Below are 27,973 nucleotides of genomic sequence, written 5' to 3' on the forward strand. Positions count from 1 at the left end.
TATACTAGCTGTGCCCGGCCACGCGTTGCTGTGGCGAAGTCTGGTGGTATGGGAAATAAAGTATTGAGGAATTGGTGGTAGTTAAGGTCAAGGGTAAAGGTTTTCCCCTGACATTAAGTCCAGTCGTGTCCGACTCTGGAGGTTGGTGCTCATCTCCATTTCTAAGCCGAAGAGCCGGCGTTGTCCGTAGACTCCTCCAAGGTCATGTGGGATGACTACATGGAGCGGCGTTACCTTCCCGCCGGAGCAGTACCTATTGATGCACTCACATTTGCATGTTTTCGAACTTCTGGGTTGGCAGAAGCTGGGGCTAACAGTGGGGGCTCTCTCCGCTCCCCCAATTCAAACCTGTGGCCTTTCAGTCCAGAAGTTCAGCAGCTCAGTGCTTTAACACGCTGCGCCATCAGGGGATATTATTTCCTAAAGGTTGTGAATATACAATATTTCTGATTGGTTTTTTTTGTTTGTTGGAGGCAAGTATGAATGCTGCAATTAGGAAAAATGATTAGGATGTAATGGCCTTGCAGCTTTAAAGCCTGGCTGTTTCCTCCCTGAGTGATTTTTTTGTTGGGAGGTGTTAGCTGGCCCTGATTGTTTCCTGTCTGGAATTCCCTTGTTTTTAGAGTGGTGTTGTTTGCGATATTTTATGTGCTTCTACTGTCTGTGGCCCTGAGAAAACAGAGGATTTTCCAGACTTTGATGATGGGAATACTTTGTTGGGAGGTGTTAGCTGGCCCTGATTGTTTCCTGTCTGGAATTCCCTTGTTTTCAGAGTGGTGTTGTTTGCGATATTTTATGTGCTTCTACTGTCTGTGGCCCTGAGAAAACAGGATTTGCCAGACTTTGATGATGGGAATACTTTGTTGGGAGGTGTTAGCTGGCCCTGATTGTTTCCTGTGTGGAATTCCCCTGTTTATTTACTGTCCTGGTTTTAGAGATTATATTGTTCTGCATTATTCTATCCCAGTAATTATTTCATATTAAAGAAGAATCTCACTTATCCTACATTCGCTTATACAATGTTCTGGATTATCCAACGCAGTCTGCCTTTTCATAATCAATGTTTTTGTAGTCAGTGTTTTAAATTCATTGTGATATTTTAGTGGTAAATTTGTAAATACAGTACAGTAGAGTCTCACTTATCCAACATAAATGGGCCGGCAGAACGTTGGATAAGCGAATATGTTGGATAATGAGGAATTAAGGATAACCCTATTAAACATCAAATTAAGTTATGATTTTACAAATTAAGCACCAAAACATCATGTTAGACAACAAATTTGTCAGAAAAAGTAGTTCAGTACACAGTGCTATATAGTAATTACTGTATTTATGAATTTAGCACCAAAATATCACGATATATTGAAAGTATTGACTACAAAAATGCGTTGGATAATCCAGAACGTTGGATAAGCGAGTGTTGGATAAGTGAGACTCTACTGTAAATACTACATAGCATTACTGCGCATGGAACTACTTTTTCTGTCAAATTTGTTGTATAATATGATGTTTTGGTGCTTAATTTGTATAACGATTACCTAATTCGATGTTTAATTGGCTTTTCCTGAATCCCTTCTTATTATCCAACATATTCACTTATCCTGCCGGCCTGTTTACGTTGGATAAGTGAGACTCTACTGTATATTTCTAATCTTATATTATCTGCTCAGAACTGGATTATATGAGGCTCCTTCTTCACAGCTGTATAAAATGCACACTGAAGTGGATTATATGGCAGTGTGGAGTCAAGATAATCCAGTGCAAAGCAGATAATATAAGATTATAAATGGGTTATATAGCTGTGTGGAAGGGCCTTGAGTCTACACTGCCATATAATCCAGTGCAAATTAGATAATCTGTGGAAGAAGTCTAAGTGAGGCCTAAATCTGCCTGTCCCCTAACTGAAACCTGGCTGTCCCTTGGTTGCTAGGCAACCAAGTGGGCAGAGATTAGTCCTCTAAACTGGCAGCAATTGGATAAAAAAATTATTGCTCTCCCTCCAATTAGGACTTTATTTTTCTTTTCTTTTTGTTGTATCAACCTTGAGGCGTGGATGATGGGTTGTGTTGTCAAATTTTGAGGTTGGGGGGCCTGTACTTTTGTTGTTTTGTGCATCGCCGTGATGCCATCACTCTTTTATATATATAGATAGATATAGATAAGGACTCCATCATTATGTCTGCTGCTGCTATTCGTTTAGTCGTCTCCGCAACACCGAGGCGTAGGGAGCCCCCTGATTGGACGAGGGTTCCCGCCGCCGTCTCAAGGACCAATCAGCGCGCAGGAAGGCGGGGAAATGAATAGCGCAAAATTCAAATCGTGCCTCCCATTTTTTTGTATTATAAAAGTTGTTGATCTGTAATGCATGTTATGACTTCTTGACGAGCGATCACAGACCGTCATCCTTTTCAATAGGTGTAGTTGCCATGATCTTGGTTTTCTTGATGTTTAACTGCAACCCAGCTTTTGCACTTTCTTCTTTCACCTTGGTGATAAGGCTCCTCAGCTCTTCTTTACTTTCGGCCATCAGAGTGGTATCATCTGCAAACCTAAGGTTGTTAATGTTTCTTCCAGCAATGTCTACATCTCGTATTGTTCCCAGTTTGTGACCCATTGGACTTTGTTGAGAATCTACGAGCGGTTAGATTCAAAAATAACCCTCTTTCTGAGGGTGATTCCTCAAAATATAGCAGAGTGGCAGAACCACGATTCATAAGCAGCAGAAACTTACGTGACGTGAGTTTACGGAAGCCTTTGTTCCTGAGAATGGCAACGAATTGCAAAGTCTCCTTGAAAGTTCAAAAAAGCATTTGTTGAGGTACAGTAGAGTCTCACTTATCCAACATTCTGGATTATCCAACGCATTTTTGTAGTCAATGTTTTCAATATATTATGATATTTTGGTGCTAAATTCGTAAATACAGTAATTACTACATAGCATTACTGCGTATTGAACTACTTTTTCTGTCAAATTTGTTGTATAACATGATGTTTTGGTGCTTAATTTGTAAAATCATAAACTAATTTGATGTTTAATAGGCTTTCCCTTAATGCCTCCTTATTATCCAACATATTTGCTTATCCAACGTTCTGCTGGCCCGTTTATGTTGGATAAGTGAGACTCTACTGTAAAAAGAAATCCATTGTGGATAGAAAAGGTTTTGGAGCTAACTAGCAATCTAAGCTAGCACTAAGGAAGGTAAGCAGGTAAAAATAACAAAGAATATCTAAATAGCTACATTTTGCAGGAGAGTGGCAAAAAGCCTATCAAGGCATGCATGGAATATAGAGAGAGGTTTCCCTCGTTCTAACTTATCCACTACGTTACTAATAGATGAGACTTGTGTAGTCCAGGATGATATCCAACAGTGACCCATTGGACTATAATGGCCACCAACTCGCTTGGAGCTTCTAAGAGATGAATCCTAGAGTTGGAAGAGACCCCAAGGACCATACAGTCCAACCTCGTTCTGCCAGACAGGAAGGCACCATCCAAACCCTCCCACAACTCCCGTGAACCCGTTGCATTAAGCCAGGGGTCCCCAAACTTTTTAAGCAGAGGGCCGGTCCACAATCCTTCAGACTGTTGAGGGGCCGAATTATCATTTGAAAAAAAAAAAAACAAATTCCTATGCATACTGCACATGTCTTATTTGTAGTGCAACAACAACAACAACGACGAAAGAATACAATATTTAAAAATGAAAACAATTTTAACCAACATAAATCTATTAGGATTTCAATGAAAAGTGTGGGCCTGCTACTGGCCAATGAGATAGTCAAGTTAATTAGGATTGTTGTTGTTGTGTGCCTTCAAGTCATGTCAAACTTTGGCCGAGCCTAAGTCTAAAATTAATTATTTACTTACTGCATTTATTTACTAAACTTATATCCCACCCTTCTCACCCCGAAGGGGACTCGGAGCAGTTGTATGTACATACAATATATTATTAGCATAACACAATATTAGCATTATATATTACTATATTGAACTATACCACTATACTATTATATAATAAGTAATATATACCATATAATTAATATTATTATATGGTATTACTATTAGTATTATATTGTAAGATAATAATAAGATTATTATCAATATTATATGTATACACAGTCTATATATATAAAAGAGTGATGGCATCACGGCGACCCACAAAACAACAAAATTACAAGCCCCCCAACCTCGAAATTTGACAACACAACCCATCATCCACGCCTCTAGGTTGATACAACAAAAAGAAAAGAAAAATAAAGTCCTAATTAGAGAGAGAGGAATAATTGCTTTTATCCAATTGCTGCCAGTTAAGCTCCTCCAACTTGGTGTCCTAGCAACCCAATAAAAAATAATAAAAAACACTAAAAAATTAATACAATAAAATACTATAATAGCAGAAAATAACTAAAAATAATACAAGAAAATAATAAAATATAATAAATAAAAATATAACTTACAGTAAAATTAATAAAAAAATGCAAATAAAGTCAAATAAAAATTGCACCACCATTTTTAACCAATACCACCACCACTTTGCCACAGCAACGCGTGGCCGGGCACAGCTAGTATATTATATTATTAAAACTGATATAAAATATTATATTATAAAACTCAGTGTGGGGGCCAGGTAAATGACCTTGGAGGGCCGCATCCGGGCCCCGGGCCTTAGTTTGGGGAGCCCTGCATTAAGCCATGGTAGTTCAAGTAGTGCCAAACTGCATTAATTCTACAATGTAGATGCATCCTGGATCCAAATCCATTGCCCTCGTGGCGACTGTTTAGTTCCAGCCGGAGCAAGACACATTTCTGCCATCTCGGTAGTCATAAAGGCAACCTAATAAGATTTCCTGTTGCTCCGGGGAGCAATTCTTCCGCGCTTCGCTCCAGCCGCGCGGAGAGCGGCCCATCAAAATAAATCACGCAACGCGCACTGAAATCATACAAATCCCCGTAAACGTGTGGCACCCAGCTTTGCGCAGTGCAGAACCTGTACTTTATTGTAATTTTTTTTTTTTAAGGAGCACGGCGTACACCCAGAAAATGCGTTTTAAGGGCAAGATTTAAAGGCTGATGCTTTGGCAACGAATATTTGGCGTTTGTCGGAGCCACAGGTCGGTTTCTGGCATGGATACGAAGAGTTCGGACATCTTCCCGAGGAAACATGGCTCAACGGGGTGGCAACATGAGGACATGTGCCCCCAAAATATGAATCCTGCCCCCAATTAAATTCTCCCATCTGTTCCAACATTTCTAGCACTGCAATGGGCTGCTGAATAAGATCATTCATGACTAAGGCAATTCTATTTTCTGCGTTTTATCCCTGCCTCTTTTCTGAAGGGGGATCATAAAGGTGCATCATCTACATGGTAAAACTGATGCGATTTGACACCTCTTTGCTTGCTATGGGGTCATGGGGGTAGCAGTTACCTTCCCGCCAGAGCAGTACTTATTGATCTACTCACATTTGCATGTTTTTGAACTGCTAGGTTGGCAGAAGCTGGGGCTAATAGCAGGAGCTCACTCCGCTCTCCGGATTTGAACCGGCGACCTTTCGGTCTGCAAGTTCAGCAGCTCAGCGGTTTAACCCGCTGCGCCACCGGGAGCTCCCTGCCTTGTCTGCAATGTACCGTAAGCCGAGTTTTTCAGCCCTTCTCGGCTTATAATGGGGTCAAGGCCAAGGCTGGGCAACAAAACCTGAAGCCATTGCTTGCAAATTGCAATGTATGATATATTTCTCTCTTGTCCTCCCTTATCAGTGTGTTTTCTTTTCCAAAGCCTCCCTCGCTCTTAACCAAGGGAATGTTTTGAAAAGGGAAAGAGGCCCTTGCAAGTCAGGAAGAAGAAAAAATATATATCCATTAACCTTATAAAAGCATTTTCCCTGAAATATTTGTTAATCTCTCCTACAGATATATAGGCATTAACCCCCTGCATGCATTTGCAATCCCTATGCATCTATCTATCTATCTATCTATCTATCTATCTATCTATCTATCTATCTATATACATTAATTTTGTGTATGAATTTTCCTCTCATATGTTTGCAGGTCCTTGAAAATCCTATATACATATCGATCCATGTACCTGTATATCTATATCCATATATATACATTATTTAACCTACTGATGCCTTGATTAATGTACCGTATATACTCGAGTATAAGCCGACCCGAATATAAGCCGTGGCACTTAATTTTATCACAAAAAACTGGGATAACTTATTGACTCGAGTATAAGCCGAGGGTGGGAAATGCAGCAGTAAATTTCAAAATAAAAATAGATACCAATAAAATACAATGAATTGAGGCATCAGTAGGTTAAATGTTTTTGAACATTTACCGTATTTCAAAGAAAAGCAATAAACTAGCTCTATGAGTGGAAAAGTAGGGGCAACAAAAACAATATGGTATCAACAATAACGTAATAATAATAATAATAATAATAATAATAACAACAACAACAACAACAACAACAACAACAACAACAACAACTTCATTTGGATCCCACCCTATCTCCCCATGGGGACTCAGGCCAGCTTCCAACATAGTAACAGGCAAACATTCAATCCTTATATAAACAATGCAGAGCTAGATATAGATCTATAATTATAGACACTAATTTCACATATGCATTTTCCCCTGAAACATTTGCAAATCCCCTCTGTGTGTGTGTGTGTGCATTTCCCCTACAATATTTGCAAGCCATATATATATATATATATATATATATATATATATATATATATATATTCATATCTATCTAGATATGTCTATATATATTTGTGTGTTCATTCCCCCCTGTAATATTTGCAAGCCCTATATATAGTAGGTAAGAATATATTTATATCTATCCAGACATCTCTCTTTATATAGATATTCGCAAAGACTTGCAAACATATGAGGGTAAATTCATATATAAAAATAATGTATATGTATGGCTACAGATACACAGGTACGTGGATCTATATGTATAAAGGATTTGCAAAGACCTGCAAACATATGAGGGGAAATTCATATATAAAATTAATGTATATAGATAGATACACATATAAAGGTACATAGAGATGGCAAAAGCTTGCAAGGGGTTAATGCCTATATATCTGTAGGTGAGTATATACTCGAAGATAAGCCGAGTTTTTCAGCCCTTATTTATGAGCTGAAAAAGCCTCCCTTGGCTTATAATGGGGTCAAGGTCGGGCAACAGAACCTGGAGGCCATTGCTTACAATATATGATATTTTCCTCTCTTACCCTCCCTTATCAGTGTGTTTTCTTTTCCAAAGCCTCCCTCACTCTTAACTAAGGGAATGTTTTGAAAAGGGAAAGAGGCCCTTGCAAGTCAAGAAGAAGAAAAATATATATCCATTAATTTTATAAAATCATTTTCCCCTGAAATATTTGTTAATCTCTCCTACAGTTATATAGACATTAACCCCTTGCATGCATTTGCAATCCCTATGCACTTATATATCTTTATCTATCTATCTATACGGTATGTGTTTTTCACATTCTGGAGAACTGGGCAACAGAGGGACTCAGTGCTGTGTCTTTGGTGCTGTTTTGGTCAGGAAAAAATGGGTTGAGAGGAAATGAAATGGAGGGGATTGAGGGTCTTGGTATTGGAGACTAGCCCGGAGGGGAAGTAAAAGAGAGAATTCCAGGAGAGCAATAAAACAAGCCTTTTATTGTTATCACAGCTGATGATAAGGCGAAACAGCCGTAGGTACCCATTTGTGGGTCCATACCTTCGCCCCGGTGGCTCAGTGTGTTAAAGCTCTGAGCTGCTGAACTTGCAGACTGAAAGGTCCCAGGTTCAAATCCCGGGAGCGGAGTGAGCGCCCGCTGTTAGCTCCAGCTTCTGCCAACCTGGCGGTTCGAAAACATGCCAATGTGAGTAGATCAATAGGTACCGCTCTGGCGGGAAGGTAACGGCGCTCCATGCAGTCATGGCCTTGGAGGTGTCTATGGACAACGCCAGCTCTTTGGCTTAGAAATGGAGATGAGCACCAACCCCCAGAGTTGGACATGATTGGACTTAACGTCAGGGGAAAACCTTTACATTTACCATGCAAATGGCCATCGCAACATGTGCGTAGCAAACAAAGAATTTTATATCTCATCTTATCTACAGTTGACCAATGGCTGAGGATCTTCCTCGCCTTCCACACCCACTTTGGCATAGGCGATACCTGTGACCTCACTTGTTGATTTCAAGCTAACTTTTGGTCTTGGAACATTCTGGAGAAAGCCGCCAGCTCACAGGAAGGGAGGGGCATATGCACAGGCAAAACTACATAGGCAATAGTTTACCATTTTCTGGGTTGTTGTATGTCTTTCGGGTTGTGTGGTTGCAGTTTTTAATACTGGTAGTCAGATTTTGTTCATTTTCATGGTTTCCTCCTTTCTGTTGAAGTTGTCCACATGCTTGTGGATTTCAATGGCTTCTCTGTGTAGTCTGACATGATAGTTGTTGGAGTGATCTGGCATTTCTGTGTTCTCAAATAATATGCTGTGTCCAGGTTGGTTCATCAAGTGCTCTGCTTTGGCTGATTTCTCTGGTTGAGTTAAGTCTGCAGTGCCTTTCATGTTCTTTGACTTGTGTTTGGGCAATTCTGCTGCGTTTGGTGGTCCCTATGGGGACTTGTCCACAGCTGCAGAGGAGAGAGGATCCCTCTTGTCCTTCGCTAACCGTAGCATTTGTTGGATTTTCTTTGTGGGTCTGTAGATGGTTTGTAGGTGGTGCTTCTTCATCAGTTTGCCTAGGCGGTCAGTGGTTCCCTTGATGTATGGTCAGAACACTTTTCCTCTGGGTGGATCTTTGTCTTGACTCTCATGGCTTGTTCTTGGCCTTGCAGCTCTTCTGATGTCTGTGGTGGAATATCCATTGGTCTGGAGAACCCAGTTTAGATGGTTTCGTTCACCTTGGTGGAGGTGTGGTTCGCAGATTCTTTGTGCACGGTCTGTCAGGGCTTTGATTGCGCTTCTTTTTTGACTTGGGTGATGGTTGGAGTTTTTATGAAGATATCTATCTGTGTGTGTAGGTTTTCTATAGACGGTGTGGCCCAATTGTGGATTGGGTTTGTGGATGACCAGAACATCTAGAAATGGCAGTTTTCCTTCCTTTTCTTTTTCCATGGTGAATTGGATGTTTGGGTGGATGCTGTTAAGATGGTCCAGGAACTTGCTGAGTTCTTCCTCTCCATGGCTCCAAATGGTGAAGGTGTCATCTACATATCGGAACTATACAGTTAGCTTTTTTGGTGCTGTTTCTAGGGCTTGTTTTTCAAAGTGTTCCATATAGAAATTTGCTACTACGGGGCTGAGAGGGCTCCCCATGGCCACTCCATCTTTCTGTTCATAGAATCCAGTGTCCCACTGAAAGTAGCTAGTGGTGAGGCAATGGTGAAACAGGGCTGTGATTATTTATTTATTTATTTATTTGCTACATTTATATGCCGCCCTTCTCACCCCGAAGGGGACTCAGACCGGCTTACAAATTAAATTTACATACAATATTATATTAGCGTAGTACAATACTGGTAATAAATTAGTGTGAGGGTGTCAGCTACCGGGACCTTGGTAAATAGGGACACCACATCGAAGCTGATCAGGATGTCCTTGGTGCTTAGATTGAGGTTGCTGATCTTTACTATTTTCTGGCTTATGGTCCCTACATTGGGAAGTGGATTTCAGGGACCTCCATGGGACCCCAAAAGGCTGATGGGCCTTGCTTTCTCTCCCCTCGAGCGGTTGATCCAAGTGCTCCACTTTCAGATCTCCCCGGCACTCAAAGCACGCTCTGCTCCCTTCTTCTTCAGAGAGGAAATCCATCCCGATGGAAGAAAAGACCCTCCCCTTTTGAACAAGGAGCAGGATGGTTTTCGCGGAGGAGGGGGCGGAGGAGGCCCACTGAGAGGCAGGGAACTCCCCGCTGAGTGAGCAAGCGCCGCTCTAAGTACAACGGGAAGCGAGAGAGAGCTCTGAGCCCCTTTCATTCTCCTCTGAAGGCAAGAGAGCGCGGCCGGGAGCAGAGTCAGTGATGTACTTGCTCAAAGGGAGGAAGAAGCGGAGAGGCAAGAATCTCCCCTGGACATTAAGTCTAGTTCTGTCCGACTCTGGGGGTTGGTGCTCATCTCCATTTCTAAGCCGAAGAGCTGGCGTTGTCCGTAGACGTCTCCAAAGTCATGTGGCCACCATCACTGCATGGAGCGCCTTTACCTTCCCGCCGGAGCGATACCTAATGATCTACTCACATTTACATGTTTTCGAATTGCTAGGTTGGTAGAAGCTGGGGCTAACAGCGGGAGCTCACCCCGCTTGCCGGATTCGAACTGCAGAACTTCCGGTCAGCACGTTCAGCAGCTGGAGATTCTGCCCATTGGGCTGGGAGGACATAATAATAATAATAATAATAATAATAATAATAATATGCTGGATTTCGTATCACAAAATCAGAAGTCGAACCCTTCCCAAGTGTCTAGGACTGTGTGATGTATTTTCGGATGATGCGTGCAGATCCCAGTCGGGTGGCCTTTTGCAGTTGGCAGATTGTGAGTTTGTCAATGTCTATTGTTTCCAAATGCCGGCTGAGATCTTTTGGCACGGCACCCAGTGTGCCCATCACCACCGGGACCACCTGCACTGGTTTCTGCCAGAGTTTTTGAAGTTGCTGTGTCATACAATAAAATAATAATAATAATAATAATAATAATAATAATAATAATAATAATAATAATAATAATAATAAAAACTTTATTTATATATTTATCCCCCGGATGGGTCTCAGGTTGGTTTCCAATCATAAAAACAACACATACATTACATAGCAACATAATAACACATTATTAAACAAGGTAAAACAATATAATTATATAGCAATAAATAACACTTAGTCTATAGTGGAATATCCTGACTAGGAATCTCCTTCTTTGTTGGGTTTCTAGCGGAGGTTGGATGGTCATCTGTCGGGAGGGCTTGGATGGTGTTTTCCTACTATTACTATTATTATTATTGGCATTATTATTATGTTTATATTATATTTGGGTTGCTGTGAGTTTTCCGGGCTGTTTCACCATGTTCCAGAAGCATTTTCTCCTGACGTTTCGCCCACATCTAGGGCAGGTATGTGAAGTTGTGAGGTCTATTGGAAACTAGGCAAGTGGGGTATATATATATACAGTAGAGTCTCATTTATCCAAGCCTCGCTTATCCAAGCCTCTGGATAATCCAAGCCATTTTTTTAGTCAATGTTTTCAATACATCGTGATATTTTGGTGCTAAATTCGTAAATACAGTAATTACTACATAACATTGCTGCGTATTGAACTACTTTTTCTGTCAAATTTGTTATATAACATGATGTTTTGGTGCCTAATTTGTAAAATCATAACCTAATTTGATGTTTAATAGGCTTTTCCTTAATCCCTCCTTATTATCCAAGTTATTCGCTTATCCAAGCTTCTGCCTGCCCGTTTAGCTTGGATAAGTGAGACTCTACTGTGTGTGTGTGTGTGTGTGTGTGTGTGTGTGTGTGTGTGTGTATATATATATATATATATATATATATATATATATATATATATATATATATATAAAATGAGAGGATACTGCTGCGGATGCTTATTCCTTTCTTACTGCTCATCCAACCCAAATTTGTAAGGAAAGTAAATTTATTTCTGCAAGTTGTGAAACTTTCTTTGGGATTTTGCAAAGAATTATTTAGCTATAAAGTGGTGGGTAAATTCCCTAAGTACGTGGCATTCCTATCCATGTCATTGCAAGCCGTGATTTGGGTTGCTGTGAGTTTTCCGGGCTGTCTGGCCATGTTCCGGAAGCATTCTCTCCTGACGTTTCGCCCACATCTAGGGCAGGCATCCTCAGAGGTTGTGAGGTCTGTTGCAAACGAGGCAAGTGTGGGGTTTATATATCTGTGGAATAATGTCCAGGTTGGGAGGAAGAACTCTTGTCTGTTTGATTAGCATTGAATGGCCTTGCAGCACCAAAGCCTGGCTGCTTCCTGCCTGGGGGAATCCTTTGTTGGGAACCCGGAAAAATTCGTCATCCGTCGTCCAGCCCCTTTTGGGGTCATTCTATTCTTCCTTCCGAGGATTTGATTCTCCCATTCCCCCCCCCTTCTCCTTTTCCACTCCTTGTGTACCATTTTGGCACATTCCCAGCCCCATTTATCATCATCTGCGGTCAAGCCAAGTGTGCAAGGAACAGATGCTCCACTCGGCTGGTTTCGGAGAGAGTGCAGTGGCAGGAGGAGAGACGGGAAGAAGACGGATGAGGAGGGACGGTGGCACCAAACCAGGTTGCCCGCTCGGCTCCTCCCTTTTATTTTATTTTATTCTCCCCTTGGTTTACACACCATACACTCTCTCCGTCCTCCTGATGCATATCAAGAACAATCATTTCGGCATTGGAATATCTCTCGGTTTCCCCGTCCTCGCTCCTTGTTCTCTCCTTCGTCCCATTAATTTGGAAGGGATACACGGCTCTGAAATATCGCTCAGGCTGGATCTACACTGCCCTATATCCCAGGATCTGACTACCGTATATACTCGAGTATAAGCCGAGGTGTAGTTTGGGGTTTTGCTGTTGGCTTTTATTTTGTTTGGGGTAGCCATCTTCGTCAGGCCTTCGGTGAGACAGTCATTAATTAATCAGCCCTAAAGGGTTTTTAATAACCTATTCTGTATTTATTACGGTTTTACCATTATGTGTTTTAAATGCAATTTTTTATCCTTGTTTTAAGTGATATATTGTATTACTGTTTTATCTTTTATATTGTGATTTGTATTATGTTGCTTTATTTTGTCCTTATGTTGTTTGGGCCTCTGCCCCATGTAAGCCGCCCCGAGTCCCCGCGGGGAGATGGTGGCGGGGTATAAATAAAGTTGTTATTATTATTATTATTATTATTATTATTATTATTATTATTATTATCTTCGCAAAATGGAATTGAGCAATCTGCAAGTTGCACCATTGGGACCAATGCTAGCCATTGGCTGGACTATCACTTCAACTGAAGTCCATAAGCATACTTCTCTATTGCAGTCCAAACACATACAGTAGAGTCTCACTTATCCAAGACTCACTTATCCAACATTCTGGATTATCCAACACATTTTTGTAGTCAATGTTTTCAATATATCGTGATATTTTGGTGCTAAATTCGTAAATACAGTAATTACTACATAGCATTACTGTGTATAGAAATACTTTTTCTGTCAAATTTGTTGTATAACATGATGTTTTGGTGCTTAATTTGTAAAATCATAATCTAATTTGATGTTTAATAGGCTTTTCCTTAATCCCTCCTTATTATCCAACATATTCGCTTATCCAACGTTCTGCTGGCCCGTTTATGTTGGATAAGCGAGACTCTACTGTACATGCACCTCCACTGAGGTCTGATGCACACTTAATATAAAATGGAGTCCTGAGTCTGAACATGCTCAGTACAAACATATAGATGTGGGCGAAATGTGGCCCATGGGCTGTAGTTTGGAGATCCGGGTTTGGGGTTTTGCTGTTGTCTCTTATTTTGTTTTGGGCAGCCATCTTCGCAAAATTGAATTGAGCAATTGGAAAGTTTCACCATTGGGATCAGTGCTAGCCATTGGCTGGACTATCACTTCAACTGAAGTCCATAAGCATACTTTTCTATTGAAGTCCAAACACATACATGCATCCACCTCCACTGAGGTCTGATGCACAATTAATATAAAATGGAGTCCTGAGTCTGAATATGCTCAGTACAAGAAAATGTCTGTAACTCCTGTCATAGATGTGGGCGAAACGTGGCCCATGGGCTATAGTTTGGGGACCGTGGGTTTGGGATTTTGCTGTTGGCTCTTATTTTGTTTGGGGCAGCCATCTTCACAAAATGGAATTGAGCAATTTGCAAGTTGCACCATTGGGACCAATGCTAGCCATTGGCTGGACTATCACTTCAACTGAAGTCCATAAGCATACTTCTCTATTGAAGTCCAAACACATACATGCATCCACCTCCACTGAGGTCTGATGCACACTGACTATAAAATGGAGTCCTGAGTCTGAACATGCTCAGTACAAACACATGTCTGTAACTCCTGCCATAGATGTGGGCCAAACGTGGCCCATGGGCTGTAGTTTGGAGACCCCGGGTTTGGGGTTTTGCTGTTGGCGTATTTTTATTTTGTTTTGGGCAGCCATCTTTGCAAAATGGAATTGAGCAATTTGCAAGTTGCACCATTGGGATCAATGCTAGCCATTGGCCAGACTGGTGATGCCCAGCGGCTATCAATGTGCCAAAGGACAGAGTTTCTAGCATTGCGGTCTCATCAGGCTCACTTGTCGGAATGAAGGAAAAGGGCAAGCAGGCCCTAAGGGAAGGCTCTTGCTTTCAATGTCACGGTTTTGAAGGTTCCCGTCCTTCCTTGTGGGAGACGCTCGCCAACAGCCAAGGCTTCAGACGGCTCCGGCTTTGAAGAAGAAAGCTCCCCGGCCTCTGTCTGTATAAACCCATCCTGCAAATTGGCAATCTCTCGGCTGCCTTTTCTCCAGCTGCTTTCCGCTCTCACTCTCACGAGTGGGGATTGCAACAGGGTCGCGTAAAATAACTAAAAATAATCCCTGCCGTCGCTTGCCAAGGATCGGCCTCCGGATGCTCACCGTTGCGGTCGGATTGGACGTGGTGCCAGGGCCCGGCGCCCTCCTCCTTTCTCTCCCTGGCTCCTCTCCGGAATGCCAACGACTCTGGGCCTGAATGCGGCAATGCTCAGGCATGCCAGCTGCAGAGAGGAGCAAGCGGCGTGCCGTCCGTTCCGTGCCAAATTCCGCTCTCCGACCACCCGGCTACCAGGCAATTCCTGGCTCCGTTGGCTCCGTCTGCAAAGTGACGTTTCCGTTGCATCCCCAATATTATTCCGTTGTAGGCAAATGACAAGAGATGTGGAGCTGTCAGAACCCTGGCAGCAGAGCACCAATAACCATACGCAGAGGCCAATCTCTATCTAATATCTTTATTAAAGAAATATATAAAAGCAATAAAAACAAGTGAAGAATATAGTTCAGAAGCAGACCTTTCAAAAGAGGTCAAATATAGTCCAGAAATGTATTGTCCAATATAAGATATTAGAGTTCAAAGTTTTAATCCACTTGACCGAAACACACATTTGCCAAGCAATAGTGTGGGGAATTAGCAGAGTCCTAGAGTTCAATGAAGCTTGACAACAAGGCTGGAATTAAACTTGATTCTTGGCTAGATTCATAACTGGAAACAAAGGCAAAACATGAGCGTGGAGCAGGGTCCGTGGTAAAACTGCAAGGCTAGGCAAGGCTTGAAAACTTGATCCGGGAAGCAAGGAACTGGGGTACGAAGTCCACACACGATCTCTCTCCTGAAGCTGATCAATTGACTCCGCAAAGAATTCCTTGCGCCAACCACCTATATTGGGTCTCGTTTTCCCGCCAACAGAACTCTTTCCCTAGAGAACGAGAAGCGAAACCCAACTCTGTCCAGATGTGTGACTCCTTAGAATTTCCCAAGGGAAGCAAGCTAATCAGCTTGATTTCTGGCAGCAATGCGTAAACTCCTCCGTTGAGCTTCTCTGATTCCCCTTTCTCTGGAATAAGATTCTTTTCTGGGAAACGGGGGGGAGTTCTGCCCAAGGCCTGTTTGGCTGAATTCTTGAGGGCAAACATCAACATCCTGCAGGTGAAGAGACTCCGGCTCTTGCTGAACCGGCAAAAACCCCATGTTTTCCTCTTCGTCTGCCACAATAGTACTAGGAACAGGACTACAAGGCCCATGAGTCATCACAGGAGCAGAGTATCTATTGACTCTGTAGGTTTGTTAAGCAGGGGCTGGATGGCCATCTGTCGGGAGGGCTTTGACTGGGTGCTCCTGCCTGGCACTGAATGGCCCTTGGAGTCCTTTCCCATTCTGAGATTATTGGGACTATTTCACCCACTCTCTGGGGCAATAGCCATTTGGAAATAAAGAGCAATCGTAACCTTATTGGAAAGAAGAAATGATAAAGGCAAGAGGCCACTATAACTAGAAATGTTTTAAAAGGTGCTTTTAGGATGTTTTTAAAGATGTTTTTAAGATTTTTTTTTAAATTGTTGATTTTAGCCGGTTCTTGTAAGCCGCTCCGAGCCCTAGGGGAGTGGCGGCATATAAGTTTGAAAAATAAAATAAATAAATAAATAAATAAATGTAATCCAATATCTATATATATAAAAGAGTGATGGAATCCTGGCGACCGACAAAACAACAAAACTAAACACCGCACAACCTCGAAAATTGACAGCACAACCCCTCATCCATATTATACAACAAATTTGGCAGAAAAAGTAGTTCAATACGCAGTAATGCTATGTATTAATTACTGTATTTACGAATTTAGCACCAAAATATCACGATATATTGAAAACATTGACTACAAAAATGCGTTGGATAATCCAGAACATTGGATAAGCGAGTGTTGGATAAGTGAGACTCTACTGTATCTATATCTATCTGTATATATAATAAAAGTCAATGTTTGTATGCAGCGGGCGGTGTATGTATGTGTGTTGAGTACAAAGAGTATCATTCTTAATCAATAGTCCATATAGTATACAGTAGAGTCTCATTTATCCAAGATAAATGACTATAAAATGGAACATGCTCAGTACAAACACATGTCTGTAACTCCTTCCATAGACGTTAATTCAGTTAATTGGCGTCTGATGCACACTGACTATAAAATGGAGTCCTGAGTCTGAACATAGATGTGGGCGAAACGTCAAAAGAGAATGCTTCTGGAACATGGAAAACTCACAGCAACCCAATGTTTCCGGCCATGAAAGCCTTCGACAACCTACTTATGGGTTGCCCCATAGTTAATTCAGTTAATTGAGGTGTGATGCACACTGACTATAAAATGAAGTCCTGAGTCTGAACATGCTCAGTACAAAAAAAAAATCTGTAACTCCTTCCATAGATGTGGGCAAAACGTCAGGAGAGAATGCTTCTGGGACATGGCCAGACAGCACGGAAAACTCGCAACAACCCAATGTTTCCGGCCGTGAAAGCCTTCGACAACATACTTATGGGTTGCCCCATAGTTAATTCAGTTAATTGAGGTCTGATGCACACTGACTTTAAAATGGAGTCCTGAGTCTGAACATGCTCAGTACAAAAAAATGTCTGTAACTCCTGCCATAGATGTGGGCGAAATGTCAAAAGAGAATGATTCTGGAACATGGAAAACTCATAGCAACCCAATGTTTCCGTCCATGAAAGCCTCCGACAACATACTTATGGGTTAATTCAGTTAATTCAGTTTCAACCAGAATCCCACCCTTGCCATTTTAAGAGGTCTTTGCAGCATCCTTCTCTGCTTCCCGGGAGACCTTCTCACTTTTTCCATCCTCGTGGCTCGAAAGCCGAGACGTGTTTGTCTCGCCTTGAAAAGGCCTTTTTCTCAAGCCACGCCGTATTTTTCGGCATCTCTTTCGAGCAGAAATCCCTGGGCGTGTTTTGGGTTCTCTGCTTTTTTTCGCCTGCGTCCAAAAGAAAAGACACGGATCCAAGGCCAACGGCAGGCCTTGGATTTCGCTTTGGGAGCGGAAAAAAAATATCCTGCTGTTATGAATGGCTTCTGCAGCGGAGAATTGGAAACGCAATTCAGAAAAGGCCTTGGGGAGGTTTCAGCTGACTCACTGCATTGGCTAACCCTTTCCCCTTGCTTTTATTTCTCTTTCTCGTGCCTCTCTCCTTGTTGTTTCTCTCTTTCTCGATCTATCGATTTCCGTTGTGCATGCAGTTAGTCGGGGGGTTCGGTTGGGAATCTCTGCATCGTTTTGGAAACTGCAAATATTTCAAGCAGAATATAAATCTACTAGCTGTGCCCGGCCACGCGTTGCTGTGGCAAAGTGGTGGTGGTATTGGTTAAAAATTGTTTTGTCATTTTTATTTGACGTTATTTGTATTTTTTAATTAATTTTATTGTAAGTTATCTTTTTATTTATTATATTTTATTATTTTCTTGTATTATTTTTAGTTATTTTCTGTTATTATAGTATTTTATTGTATTAATTTTTAGTGTTTTTATTATTTTTTATTGGGTTGCTAGGAGACCAAGTTGGAGGAGCTTAGCCTTCTAACTGGCAGCAATTGGATAAAAGCAATTATTCCTCTCTCTCTAATTAGGACTTTATTTTTCTTTTCTTTTTGTTGTATCAACCTAGAGCCGTGGATGATGGGTTGTGTCGTCAAATTTCGAGGTTGGGGGGCCTGTAGTTTTGTTGTTTTGGGGGTCGCCGTGATGCCATCACTCTTTTATATATATAGATATGAATAAAAGTCAACAATATTAAGATACGTAGGCGTGTATCTTAATCGGAGCCTCCAGTGGCGCAGCGTGTTAAAGCACTGAGCTGCTGAACTTGCAGACTGAAAGGTCGCAGGTTCGAATCCGGGGAGCGGAGTGAGCTCCCGCTGTTAGTTCCAGCTCCTGCCAACCTAGCAGTTTTAAAAACATGCCAATGTGAGTAGATCAATAGGAACTGCTCCGGTGGGAAGGTAGCAGCACTCCATTCAGTCATGCTGGCTACATGACCTTGGAGGCGTCTACGGACAACGCCGGTTCTTTGGCTTAGAAATGGAGATGAGCACCAACCCCCAGAGTCGGTCACGACTGGACTTAATGTCAGGGGAAACTTTTTCCTTTACCTATAAATCTATATGAATAAAAGTCAACAATATTAAGATATGTAGGTGTGTGTGTTGGTTAAACTGCTGAGCTGCTAAACCTGCTGACCGAAAGGTTGGCGCTTTGAATCTGGGGGAGCAGGGGGAGCTCCCACTGTTAGCCCCAGCTTCTGCCAACTAAATGTAAAGTTTTTCTCCTTGTCGTTAGTTCCAGTCGTGTCTGACCCTGGGGGTTGGTGCTCATCTCCATTTCTAAACTGAAGAGCCGGCGTTGTCCATAGACACTTCCAAGATCACGTGGCTGGCATGACTACATGGAGCGCTGTTACCTTCCCACCAGAGCAGTACCTATTGATCTACTCACATTTGCATGTTTTCAAACTGCTAGTCCCTAAATCTGCTTCAGTGAAGATCAGCAGCAAACAAGGCCTCAGAAATAATCAGGCCTCTCTGAGTACAGAGCCATCTACTTTCTAGCCAGTACTCAGAAGACTCACTCACACACACAGAGAAACCTGTTCGAACCAGTTCTCCAGCAGCAGGACAGCAACAGTTGCAAACCCATTCCCAGGTCCTTGCAAACAACCAATTAGCTTCATGCATTTGATTTTTTTCCAGTTAACGTACATATAGTATCTTTGCAAACCATGACAATATAGTGGAAAGTTTTAAAAGGCCTTCCCGCCAGAGCAGTACCTATTGATCTACTCACATTTTGCATGTTTTCGATCTGCTAGGTTGGCAGAAGCTGGAGCTAACAGCGGGTGCTCATTCCGCCGCCAGGGATTGCTGCAAAACCCAGGACGGTTTTATGGCCGCCGTTCTCCTAATAGGCGCCTGTTGTAAAAATCAGACCGATTCCAGATGGTGGTGCAAAGTGCGGCGGTTGGGAAGGGAGTTTTTTGAAGAGCCTCCAAGGCAGAGCTCACGAAACCACAGAGGCCGGATGGTGGGCTTCTCTTAATTGTATCCCTCCAGGCAATTCTATGATATTCTTCTGCAAGAGGTTCTCCTGGAGGACCCAGAAAATGCCTAGAGAGGATCATTAGGATTTTTCTAGGTCCTCCAAAGTAAGTTTTTGGTAACTCTAGCACAGTGGTTTCTCAACCTTTCTAATGTCATACAGTTCCCCGTGTTGTGGTGACCCCCAAACATAATGTTACAGTTTCACTTATCCAACGTTCTGGATTATCCAATGCATTTTTGTAGTCAATGTTTTTAATATATCATGATATTTTGGTGCTAAATTCGTAAATACAGTAATTACAACATTACATTCTGCGTATTGAACTACTTTTTCTATCAAATTTGTTGTATAACATGTTGTTTTGGTGCTTAATTTGTAAAATCATAACCTAATTTGATGTTTAATAGACTTTTCCTTAATCTCTCCTTATTATCCAACATATTCGCTTATCCAATGTTCTGCCGGCCCGTTTACATTGGATAAGTGAGACTCTACTGTATTTCCGTTGTGCCTTCATAACTGTCATTTTGCTACTGTTATGAACCATAATGTAAATATTTGATACGCAGGATGTATTTTCATTCACTGGACCAAATTTGGCACAAACACCCATCACTGGGATTTATAGTTCACCTACAATCAAAGAGCATTCTGAACTCCACCAATGATGGAATTGAACCAAACTTGGCACACAGAATTCCCACAACCAAGAGAAAATACTGGAAGGGTTTGGTGGGCATTGACCTTGAGTTTGGGAGTTGTAGTTCACCTACATCCAGAGACCACTGTGGACTCAAACAATGATGAATCTGGACCAAACTTGGCAAGAGTACTAAGTATGCCCAAATTTGAACACTGGTGGAGTTTGGGGAAAATAGACCTTGATGTTTGGGAGTTGTAGTTGCTGGGATTTATAGTTCACCTACAATCAAAGAGCCCCTTGAACGCCACCAACAATTGAATTAAGTGAGACTCTACTGTAATTCTATACCTGATATTTTCAATCATGTGCACCCAGCCGAAACCCAGTGTCTTTGTACACTGAAACATCCAAAAGCAATACAGTAGAGTCTCACTTATCCAAGCTAAACGGGCCGGCAGATAAGCAAATATCTTGGATAATAAGGAGGGATTAAGGAAAAGCCTATTAAACATCAAATTAGGTTATGATTTTACAAATTAAGCACCAAAACATTCATGTTATACAACAAATTTGACAGAAAAAGTAGTTCAATACGCAGTAATGTTATAATGTTGTAATGACTGTATTTACGAATTTAGCACCAAAATATCACGATATATTGAAAACATTGACTACAAAAATGGCTTGGATATTCCAGAGGCTTGGATAAGCGAGGCTTGGATAAGTGAGACTCTACTGTATATTGAAAACATTGACTACAAAAATGGCTTGGATAATCCAGAGGCTTGGATAAGCGAAGCTTGGATAAGTGAGACTCTACTGTAATTCTATACCTGATATTTTCAATCATGTGCACCCAGCCGAAACCCAGTGTCTTTGTACACTGAAACATCCAAAAGCAATACAGTAGAGTCTCACTTATCCAAGCTAAACGGGCCGGCAGATAAGCAAATATCTTGGATAATAAGGAGGGATTAAGGAAAAGCCTATTAAACATCAAATTACGTTATGATTTTACAAATTAAGCACCCAAACATTCGTGTTATACAACAAATTTGACAGAAAAGTAGTTCAATACGCAGTAATGTTGTGTTATAATAATTACTGTATTTACAAATTTAGCACCAAAATATCACGATATATTGAAAACATTGACTACAAAAATGGCTCGGATAATCCAGATGCTTGGATAAGCGAGGCTTGGATAAGCGAGACTCTACTGTAATTCTATATCTGATATTTTCAATCATTTTGTGCACGAAACCCAGTTCTTTTGTACACAGAACCATCCAAAAGCAATAGTGTAGTACTCTCATTCACCCAGATGGACGATTTCGGATTCGGGCACATTCCGGATTTCCGGATAAGCGATGTATGCAGTTCCCTCTTTCTTTCCTTTTGTGCCAAAGCCTTCGCTTCGGGTGTTTGTCTGTGCGTTTCGTGTTTGAAAAAAAAAAGGCAGCGCCAGCCCAAAAATTGCAAGGTGAAAAGGTAGCGAGAGAAAGAGGAAGGTGGGGGAGAATAAATCCATTCATTCGAATCCTCTCTCTTTTCTCTCCACAGATAACAAGCCCCAGCCATGCAGTCCTTTCGCGAAAGGTGTGGTTTCCATGGCAACCCGCCGAACTACCAACCGACGACTCCTTCGTCTTCGTCGTCCTCATCCTCGTCGTCGTCGCAAGATTCGTCCTCACGCCTGGAGAATTACAGGCATCAAAGCCAGGCCGGGCCGCACTGCGAGCGTCAGAGGATGGTGGCCAAGGAGTACTACGGCCAGGCCCAGCCGCAGCCGCCCTTGCCCTACCCGGGCTACGGGGAGAACAGCGCCGTGGACAAGTATCACCGGGGGAACAAGCCGCTGCGGGGCACGCCGCTCCCCACTCGGCCGCCGTCCTACCCCAACTACGCCATCCAAGAGAATAGTCCTTACCCGGCCCGTTATTCCGGAGAGGAGGGTCTGCAGGCGTGGGGGTCTCCGCAACAACAACCTCCGCCGCCGCCGCCGTTGCCCGGCGGGGTGGCCAAATACGAGGAAAACATGCTGAAAAAGACGGGGAGTAGGCAATACCACGAGCCGGCCCCTCAAATCCCGTTCCGGACTCACTCCTTGCACCTCGCGCAGCCGCAGCCGCCCGCCATGACGTACCCCAAGCTCCCGCGGCAGAAGATCCCGAACGACGTGGCCTCCCCGATGCCGTTCCCGCAAGGGCCGCACTTCACCCAGTCGTTCCCGGCCACCTCCACGTACACCGCTGTGCAAAGCGGGAACCAGGCGGTTCACCCGTACAAAAGTTGTAGCACGCCCTCGGCCCCGCCGCCGCCTCCGCCGCCTCATGAACCTCGGAGCCTCGGAAATGCCGCAAATCTCTCCTCCGGGCAACGGGTTCAGAGCTTACACGGCTACCAACCGAACCGAATTGCTTATGACCAACAACAGCAACAACAACAACAGCAACAGCAGCAGCAACAGCAACAGCAGCAGCAACAATCCATGCAAGGAAGACATCACCCTCAGGAGGCCCTGCATTATCAAAACCTAGCAAAATATCAACATTACAACCCACCAGGACAGGGCTACTGCCAAGCCGATCCACCCGTGAGGACACCGGACCAGTATTACCAAACGTTCAGCCCTGGTTCTGGTCACTCTCCGGCCCGTTCCGTTGGCCGATCACCATCCTACAGTTCGACTCCTTCCCCGTTGATGCCCAACCTGGAGAACTTCCAATACACCCAACAGTCTCTGAGTACCGGAGCCTTTCCAACGAGCCTCGCCGACCACAGCCCTTTCATGCCTTTGTTGAACCCGTCGCCGACCGACGGGGCAAGCCCAGATACCCAGCCACCCGGGAATTGTAAGAACATACCAAAGGAAAAAATGGCCGAGAACCTCTTGTCCGATCTGAGTCTCCAGAGCCTGACGGCACTCACCTCACAAGTTGAAAACATCTCCAACACCGTCCAGCAACTCCTACTTTCCAAATCCACAGGGATGTCCCAAAAGAAAGGGATCAAAAGTTCACCCAGGACACCCGAACAACTCAAGGGTCAGCACTGCAGCCCCGAAGGTAATAATTACTCAGCTGAGCAAGCGGGGACTCCCCACTCGGATCCTCTGAGCACCCCACAATCAGTCCACGCTGAAACCCAGGATGCTGATTATCTGAGTGGATCTGAGGAACAACTCGAAAGGGGTTTCCTGTACTGCAACCAAAGCCGCAGCCCGGCCCGTGCCAACAGCAACGCCAAGGCGAAGCCCGAGTCCGTCTCTACGTGCTCCGTTACTTCGCCAGACAACATGTCGACCAAATCCGACGATTCCTTCCAAAGCATCCACACCAGCCTCCCACTGGAGACCTTTTCCAAGTTTGTCGCCAACGACCGGGACGGCCCCAGACTTCTCCTCAGTGCGCTTTCCCAAGAGGAGCTCGCCTCCGAAATCATTGGCTTGCAAGACGCCATCAACGAGAAAGCCGACAAAGGCTGGTCCAATTCCCCTGCTGCAAACAAAGACCCCAACAAATCCCCCTTCCACTTGGAGAACCACAGGACCTGCCTGGATTCCGTGGTCAAAAGCCCGTGGTCCAATCCAGGGGAGTCCAACACCATCACCGAACCCCTGAAGTTAGACAAAGCCTTGGGAGGGAATACTGGGAAGGGTTTTACTGAAGAAGTATATGAGAACCCCCAGGTAGCATTTCCAACCACAGAGACAAAGAATTCCCTAAAAACGACAAGCTCGGTTGGGTACGACTCCAAAACCAACATCCCAGTGGCCACCTCTAGCTCTGAGGCCGCCAATTTCAGCTGCTATTCGAATGCCACGGCCAATTCGGTCAGTTCTGAAAATGCCATGGAGAATTTTGATTGGCCAGACGAAAACCTCAGTGACACATGGAAAGAACTTGGGTCGAGCCTTCAAGCGTCCGATCTTTCCAAGGCCCTGTTCTCCAGCAAACTGAGTGAGACTTCTGAGGAGAAAAAAAACGAGTGCTGCTTGAACCTTTGTGATACAGAAGACCCAGCTGAGCCTGAGCAAATGGGAGGATTCCCACAACAACAACAGCAGCAACAACAACAACAGCAACAAGAGGCAAGCAAGGGAGAGAACCCAACATATGAAGAAGCCACCAGAGCAGACAGTGAACGATGGCTGGAAGACACCACCAGACAGTCATGTTCTGGTGGAGACTTCAGCGAACTCCCAATGATGTCCTCTCCAGACCTTAAAGAATCTGATTTGGAACCAGAAGAATATTCCTCTTTGTGTGAACTCGCCAGTTCCGAGCAAAAGACTTTGACCTACGATGCTTTCACACCGAAGCAGGCAGAGAACGCTCCGGCTCTTTCCCTCCAAGACACACCGGGTTCAGCGGAGGAGATGGCGAACACCGTCGAAAAAGAGAACGCCGTTCCTTCTTCACATCTCTCTGACCAATCCGTCATGCTCTTGGGCCCAACGGTGGGCACAGAGACAAAAGTGAAGAGTTGGTTCGAATCTTCTCTCCATCACTTGAAGCCTGAGGAGGAAACTCTGGGAGTTAACAACGTCCTTCCCAGCAAGGCAGACTCACCGGGGAAAAAGCAGATCTCTCCGGAAAAAACACCGATCATATCCGAACCAACGTCCAGGGGCAAGAGCCTTCGCAGTAAGAAGGTCTACTCGAGGCTCTCGGGAGGAGAAGACCCCATCCAACCGATGTCGAGCCCTTGTACGGGCATCCAGGCAGCGGACATGGTGGCCAACGCATGCTCTGGTCCAAATAATCCAATTGAAATGCCAAGTAAGACTACTCATGGCCCAACACCCCGGTCTCCAGCCGAAGGCTTCCCAGCTAGGATGTGCACCCGCTCCTTTACTGCGCTGACCGACCCCAAGATGCCCGACCCACTTGAAGGTGCCAAAGCTTCGACCCTTCAAGAGAAGCTGGGCAAGAAGTCGCCCTGTGTCATCAAACAGAGAGCAACGTTCAAAGCAAGAAAACCAAACGGGAAGCCCGGTAATCTGTCTCCTTCTTTGGTCCCGAATTTTGTACCGAACGAAGACCCTGCTGGTCATAAACTCAAAGAAGGCAACCCTTCGGAAGCAGAAGGAAAGGACCAACAGTCCATGATCCTTCGCTCCAGAACTCGGACCCAGGAGGTCTTCGACGGGAAGAAGAGGAAAGAGAAAGGCACTTTGGATCCAGAGCTCAAAAATACTAAGCCGCCCAAGAAGGTTTTCCCAAACCATCTGCTTGGTTCCTTCAAGATGAGCCCCCAGATTAGACCCGAGAGGGAAAGTAAGCCGGGAAAAAGGGTGAAGCTGTCCAAGATGGGAAGCAAGGTCTCTGAGAGACCACTCCATGCCCTGAAGAGGAAGTCCACCTTCGTCCCGCCGGTGCCGGCCAAAAAGCGGAATCTGGTTCTGAGGAGCACCGCGAAGGAGGAGAAGCCAGGAAATGCGCCCGTCCTGTTCAAAAGGATACCGTCGGCCAAGAAGGCCAAAATGAAGCTGTCGGCTAAGAGTCCTGGCGAAGGTGCGCTCAAGTCCTTCCCGGCCAAGGAGAACGCCGTCTGCCTCAAGCTCAGCTCCAAGATCAGCGCCATGAAGACGAAGGTGCTTCCCCCGAGGAAAGGCCGGGGCTTGAAGCTGGAGGCCATCGTGCAGAAGATCACCTCCCCCAATCTGAAAAAGTTTGCCTGCAGAACGGCCGCAGCGTCGGCGTCTGCCATCACCGCCGCCGCCTCCCACGGTAATCCTCTCAGCCCTTCCCTGCCGGAGAGGGAGCAGGCCTCAAAGAACGCGGCGGCGGCGGCGGGGGAAGCAGCCGCGAGGCCATTAAACCAGGCCGTGTCACAAAAGGCTCCCGCTGCTCCAGCCCCCGAGCAATTATGCAGAAACCCGAACAACAGATCCTTCAGAGGGAAACTAATGAACAGTAAGAAACTCTCCTCCAACTGTTTCAAGGGTGAGGCCTATCCGTCTCCTGAGATCGGCATCAGCGGCGGCGGCGTTGTTGTCAGCATGGCCGCGAGCAGCAGCGTGGTGGGCCTCCTGCCCAAGAAAAGGAACCGAAAAGGGAAAGCGGCCGTCGTCTTCCGAGCGGCTAAAAACAGCTCCCACCTGGGCCCGGCCTTGCTTCTCCCATCCCGGGCCGGAGGAGGCGGAGGAGGGAAAGTGGAAGAGGAACAAAGGGAAGGGAAGAAGCCCAAGGCCGAGGACAAAGCCTTCGGGAACGGCGAGGCTTCGGAATTGAGGTCCTCGCGAGGGCAGAAGCAGCGGGCCAACAACCACGCCAGCTACAACGGCTACACCAAGCGGCAACGGAAGCATCTCAACCGCCGCAAGGCTCCCAACGTGCCCTCGAGGTGTAAAAACCGGGCCAAGCGGCGTCACCAACAACAGGCCCCTCTTCTCAGCCCGGCCGAACCCGAAATCCGGCTCAAGTACGTGTCGTGCAAGCGGCTGCGGACGGACACCCGGGCGGCGCCGTTCTCCCCGTACGTCCGGGTGGAGAAACAAGGCGAGTTCGTCACCGCTTGCACCGTGGTCAACTTCCCCACCGAGGAGAACAGGCTCCACGACGAACAGCACACTTCTTCGTCGGCTCCGGCGTTGTCGTCCCGGGCCACGCTTCCCCTGTCGTCCACGATGCACCTCGGCCCGGTGGTCTCCAAGACCCTCAACGCCACCTGCTTGGTCTGCTGCCTGTGCCGGAACCCGGCCAACTACAAAGACCAAGGGGACCTCTGCGGGCCGTACTACCCCGAGGACTGCTTGCCGAAGAAGAAGTCGAGGCTGAAAGAGAAGATCAAGGTGGACGGGCTGAGCGAGGAGCCGCCTTCTCTGTCCCTCCTCAAAGTGTCCACGGATAATAATTGCTCGGGTGGGAAGTCGCCACGGTTGGACACCGGGGCCGAATCCGCCAAGCAGAGCACGCTCCGCTCGAGCTCGAGGGGGATGTTTAGGAAACTACAAAGCTGCTACTGCTGCGATGAGAGGACAGAGGGAGAGGATACAGCAGCAGCCACCGCCTCCGAAAAACCCCGGCGGCACGAATGCAGCAAAGCAGACGTGCCGCTCCCGGACCCCGCCGGCGACACGCAGGAGCACTGGGTCCACGAGGCCTGCGCTATATGGACTTCGGGGGTTTACCTGGTGGCAGGGAAGCTCTATGGACTGCAGGAGGCTATAAAGATGGCTGCCAACTTGGTAAGACCCTCTGCCTTGGCGTATCTAGAAGCAGAAGCCACGAGTCACATAGTGTTGGATCCACGTCCGTCCTGGTGGTTCAAGGCAGGCCACGTTTGGGGTTGTGGAGGGAGATGGATGGGGAAATGCAATAAGTGGGGACGATGGGGAAGCCAAAACAAGACCCCAAAAGTGTGCCGCTTGACCGTAGGTGTTTCACTGGTGAGGGTCAAGGACATGGTGGTCAAGGACATGGGTTGCATGTGGTAGTCAAGGACATGGGTTGCATGTAGTGGTCAAGGACATGGGGTGCATGTGGTGGTCAAGGACATGGGTTGCATGTGGTGGTCAAAGACATAGGTTGCATGTAGTGGTCAAGGACATGGGGTGCATGTGGTGGTCAAGGACATGGGGTGCATGTGGTGGTCAAGGACATGGGGTGCATCTATACCAGGAATGTGCAAACTTGGGTCCTCCAGGTGTTTTGGACTGCAACTCC

At 45.0% G+C, this 27,973-nt stretch overlaps 1 protein-coding gene across 4 annotated transcripts in view; it reads left to right on the forward strand.

Moving 5' to 3' along the window:
* Positions 1-27,973, forward strand: part of rai1 (retinoic acid induced 1) — a 169,541-nt gene that overhangs the window by 116,866 nt on the left and 24,702 nt on the right. For all 4 annotated transcript variants that reach the window (XR_010001210.1, XM_062964699.1, XM_062964700.1 and 1 more), the window contains one exon: positions 21,864-27,495. Coding sequence is in view for 3 of the 4 variants with exons in the window: in XM_062964699.1 (XP_062820769.1) it covers positions 21,880-27,495 (5,616 nt within the window). In the remaining variant the exon portion in view is untranslated. The remainder of the gene's footprint in view (positions 1-21,863; positions 27,496-27,973) is intronic.

This window comes from Anolis carolinensis, unplaced genomic scaffold, assembly GCF_035594765.1.
Source record: "Anolis carolinensis isolate JA03-04 unplaced genomic scaffold, rAnoCar3.1.pri scaffold_13, whole genome shotgun sequence".
Classification (NCBI taxonomy): Eukaryota; Metazoa; Chordata; class Lepidosauria; order Squamata; family Dactyloidae; genus Anolis; species Anolis carolinensis.